We start from the raw sequence: 3,534 nt of genomic DNA on the forward strand, positions 1-3,534 counted from the left end.
TCTGTCTAGAACCCTATAATTTCCTTAAAATATCCCGGAAGGATGCTACTGACCTTACAATGACATTTGTATGTCTGTAATACCCTTCAAACAGGAAGGAAGCTACTCCCTTACTATGATCTTGAACCAGTGTTTGGTGTGTTTATAATTCCACATAATTCCTATAAACATTTCGTCTTTCATTAGATATCATACTAATGAGAATCCTGGATTTATGGACAACAGAAACATGGAACATTGGCCAGAAAATGGGCTTTAAATTCCTGAACTTGAACATGTTTGGTATGACGAACAGGTCTGAAGTTATGGAAGAAAAACTATTTCAAACATCTGACCCTGTTGTGATCTTGACCCCATTTGGATCATCCAAAATCTAATCAGATCATCTGCAGGTTAGAACAATAAATCCATATAAATTCGTCCGTACTTGATGGAGTGACACAGACAGACAACCCAAAGCATAAAGATATCACTCATTGGATTGATCATTTAGTCTCTATTTAACTGCTCTGTGTCATTTATCCATCAAATATATGTCTCCCGAATCATAAGGCTGAGAGATAGGACTTAGTGTTAATGTAAATCTTAATGTAAGCTTTAAAAACAAATCCTGAGGTTGAAAATCTGTTCTTGTTTATTCTTAATTTCTATTTCGTTTGTTTTAAACAATTACTGTGTACATCTGGGAACATCTGGGAATCGCACAGAATGAGCTGGTCTGGGATATAGAGGTCTGGACTGACCTTCTCAGCCTGTTACCACACCAAATAAATAATAAAAGCCAAAAGTAAGGTTTAAAAAGCACACGTAGGTTTAAATGGACATCTTAAATAATAATAATAATAAAAAAAAATCTGTATTCCAGTGGGGTAACCTATAACCTTTACGTAATGGTGTGACGTGTATTCAGCGCCCCGCCCCTTCCCCTCTGTAGTGTGATTTGGTGGGAGAAAAATAGCGCGCTTTCGATACACTTTTCAAACCGCATGTTTAGTACAGTGGGGTAAATAGTTGGGGTAAATACCTGGAGTGTGTTCAGCACTGAGGTGACTATGGCCACGGGAGTAGCGGTGAGTGTTTCTCCTTCGGAGCCGGAGCTTGATCGGAGTGAAGAGGAAGTGAGGGGAACTGAACCCGAGGAGGAGCACTCACAGCACCCCGGGCCTGCCGCGGGGCCTCAACATCGCCTCGCCAAATTACCCCTGTCCAGGATTAAAGCCCTCATGAAGGCTGACCCTGACGTGAGCCTGGCGAGCCAGGAGTCTGTGTTCATCATAGCTAAAGCCACGGTGTGTATCTGACCTGCATGCATTACTGTTTAACTAGCTGATGTTACCCAATAATACACCAGGCGCCAACCTTAACATTATAACAGTAGTCAGGCCGGTACGAGGCTTTTAATTACAATAATAATTCAAGTAAAAAGCAGGAGGCTAACTTTAGCCTGCTATCACAGTCTGTCTGTTGCTATTGCTAGCAAGCTAGTTTGGTCAAGTTTGTCACACGAGTTAGAAGTTCAGAGCAACTACGACTGTGTGATATATGAGCTAGCTAGGCGTTTAATTATTATTATTATTATTATTATTATAAGCTCGGCCAGCGTTGTCAATTCTTTTCAGGGGAAAGTAGCCAATGCACGCTGTAAAAGGTTCCAGACGTCCCCCGCTGACGTCATGTCGCATAATTTGCATATTCATGAGATTATTGTCACGGTTATTTGCAATTCGAATCGGGTTTTAGATAAAGAAGATGGATAGGATAGAACATGAATATTAGATATTTTATGAGAAATTTATCAGAGTAATTGGTGTATAGTTGTGTACCAAATTTCTGTAAAAACACACAAAAATCTAGAAGTGATAGTAATTAATTCGGAAATGGACATGAGGGAATTGGTTACATGTGGAAGAACTCTCTTTTATTATTTTTATATGCCAAAAAGGTGAGACAGACAGTAGATTTTAGCGAGTGGTTTTTGGGATGCATGGTGATTAGTGATTGGTTGTTGGGACGAATGGTGATTAGTGATTGGTTGCTGGGACAGGTGATGATTAGTGATTGGATGCTGGGATGAATGGTGATTAGTGATTGGTTGTTGGGACGAATGGTAATTAGTGATTGGTTGTTGGGATGAATAGTGATTAGTGATTGGTTGTTGGGACGGGTGGTGATTAGTGATTGGATGCTGGGATGAATGGTGATTAGTGATTGGTTGTTGAGAACGTAAGCATTATAGTGCGATTCTGTGCAGCTCCAGATATAATCTGTTATTTTTCTATGGCGTGACTGCTGCTCATAGTAAGATGTGCGGTGTATTGACACTGACACCGGTTCTTTATTTTTTATTATCTAATTCTAACTTTATTATCTAATTCTGAGCTTTGTGTAGGTTAAAGATATCCTGATAAAGAATATCCTAACTTCTATGTTAATCTTAAAGGAGCTGTTTGTGGAAATGATAGCCAAGGATGCACTTGTTTATGCACAGCAAGGAAAAAGGAAAACGTTACAGAGGAAAGATCTAGGTATGTTAAAGGTTTCATGATTAGTCACTTTTTTATCTCAGTCTGCACCCTGCTCTTATATATTAATGTGTGTCTTTTTTCAACAGACAATGCCATTGAAGCTGCTGACGAGTTTGCATTTCTAGAGGGTAAGTAAGCAATTTCTATCTAGTCTGAAATCAGTTCCTGGATATTTTAACTGGACATTACTTCCTATAAAGTGAAACATTTCATTTTTAGCATCGTCAAATTAGCACTGTTTAAGGATGTTGCATGGTTCTAATGTTAAAAAATGGTTTTGCTTTATTTTTAAATATTAAGTCATTTTGCATTGATGAATTTGATGTTGGGTTTTAGTTTGAGTTTAGAATATTCAGATGTGGGAGAGCACTGTTATAGGAAATGGTTATTATATGCATAAATAGTCTGCTTTAACCTTCATTTCACTGCGGCACAAAACCCGACTACAACTGTGCACTTTACTTAGTGCTTGTCGTTTAATGATATGCTAAGTGGCTAATTGTAGTAGTAGCGCATTTGTTGTTTCACTGCAGTGTGTGTGCTCACTGTACTGCTAAAAGTGGTCCAATCCAACGATTCTGAAGGCCACTGAAGAGCAAGACCGCTCATTTTTAAATTCAGTAACCTGTATTAGTTAGGTTGTATATTTAATTTCTGTAATATTAATATCTGTAATATTTGTCATTTATGTTTCTTATATTTTGTCTTTTCTTTTCAGGTACCTTGGACTAACTCACATTTGCCTTGCTGTAACAAGAAAAAAGATTGATATTTTGTTTATTTTTGTACAGTTTTGGCGGGGAACTTTTTTTTTTTTTTTTTTTCCCCCCCAGGATTCATGGGGTTGTTTATGATCATTTTTAGTATGAAGATGTACAGCTTAGAATATATTGACAAATCCCTGTGTGAAATTTGTCTTTGTCTGTGAAGTGACAATTTTATTTGTGAATACTACTATGCTCTTGCAAAATATTTTAAAGTTGGAATAAAGACTTTATTATTATTATTA

General features: G+C 37.5%; 1 protein-coding gene across 1 annotated transcript; it reads left to right on the plus strand.

Annotated features, from left to right (window-relative positions):
- Window positions 1-906: 906 nt before the first annotated feature.
- On the plus strand, window positions 907-3,534 carry pole4 (polymerase (DNA-directed), epsilon 4, accessory subunit). The gene is made up of 4 exons (XM_058400328.1): window positions 907-1,289; window positions 2,441-2,525; window positions 2,612-2,653; window positions 3,244-3,534. The coding sequence occupies exons 1-4, from the start codon at window positions 1,053-1,055 to the stop codon at window positions 3,255-3,257; spliced, it is 378 nt and encodes a 125-aa protein (XP_058256311.1). The 5' UTR covers window positions 907-1,052; the 3' UTR covers window positions 3,258-3,534.

Source organism: Hemibagrus wyckioides, linkage group LG10, assembly GCF_019097595.1.
Source record: "Hemibagrus wyckioides isolate EC202008001 linkage group LG10, SWU_Hwy_1.0, whole genome shotgun sequence".
Lineage (NCBI taxonomy): Eukaryota > Metazoa > Chordata > Actinopteri > Siluriformes > Bagridae > Hemibagrus > Hemibagrus wyckioides.

What these genes read in the sequence shown, in the direction of transcription:
- pole4 (XM_058400328.1), top strand. Translation starts at nt 1,053, where the DNA reads ATGGCCACGGGAGTAGCGGTGAGTGTTTCTCCTTCGGAGCCGGAGCTT. An exon ending in TCATCATAGCTAAAGCCACG is followed by an intron (nt 1,290 to 2,440) that starts GTGTGTATCTGA and finishes TTAATCTTAAAG; the next exon opens with GAGCTGTTTGTGGAAATGAT. An exon ending in GTTACAGAGGAAAGATCTAG is followed by an intron (nt 2,526 to 2,611) that starts GTATGTTAAAGG and finishes TTTTTTCAACAG; the next exon opens with ACAATGCCATTGAAGCTGCT.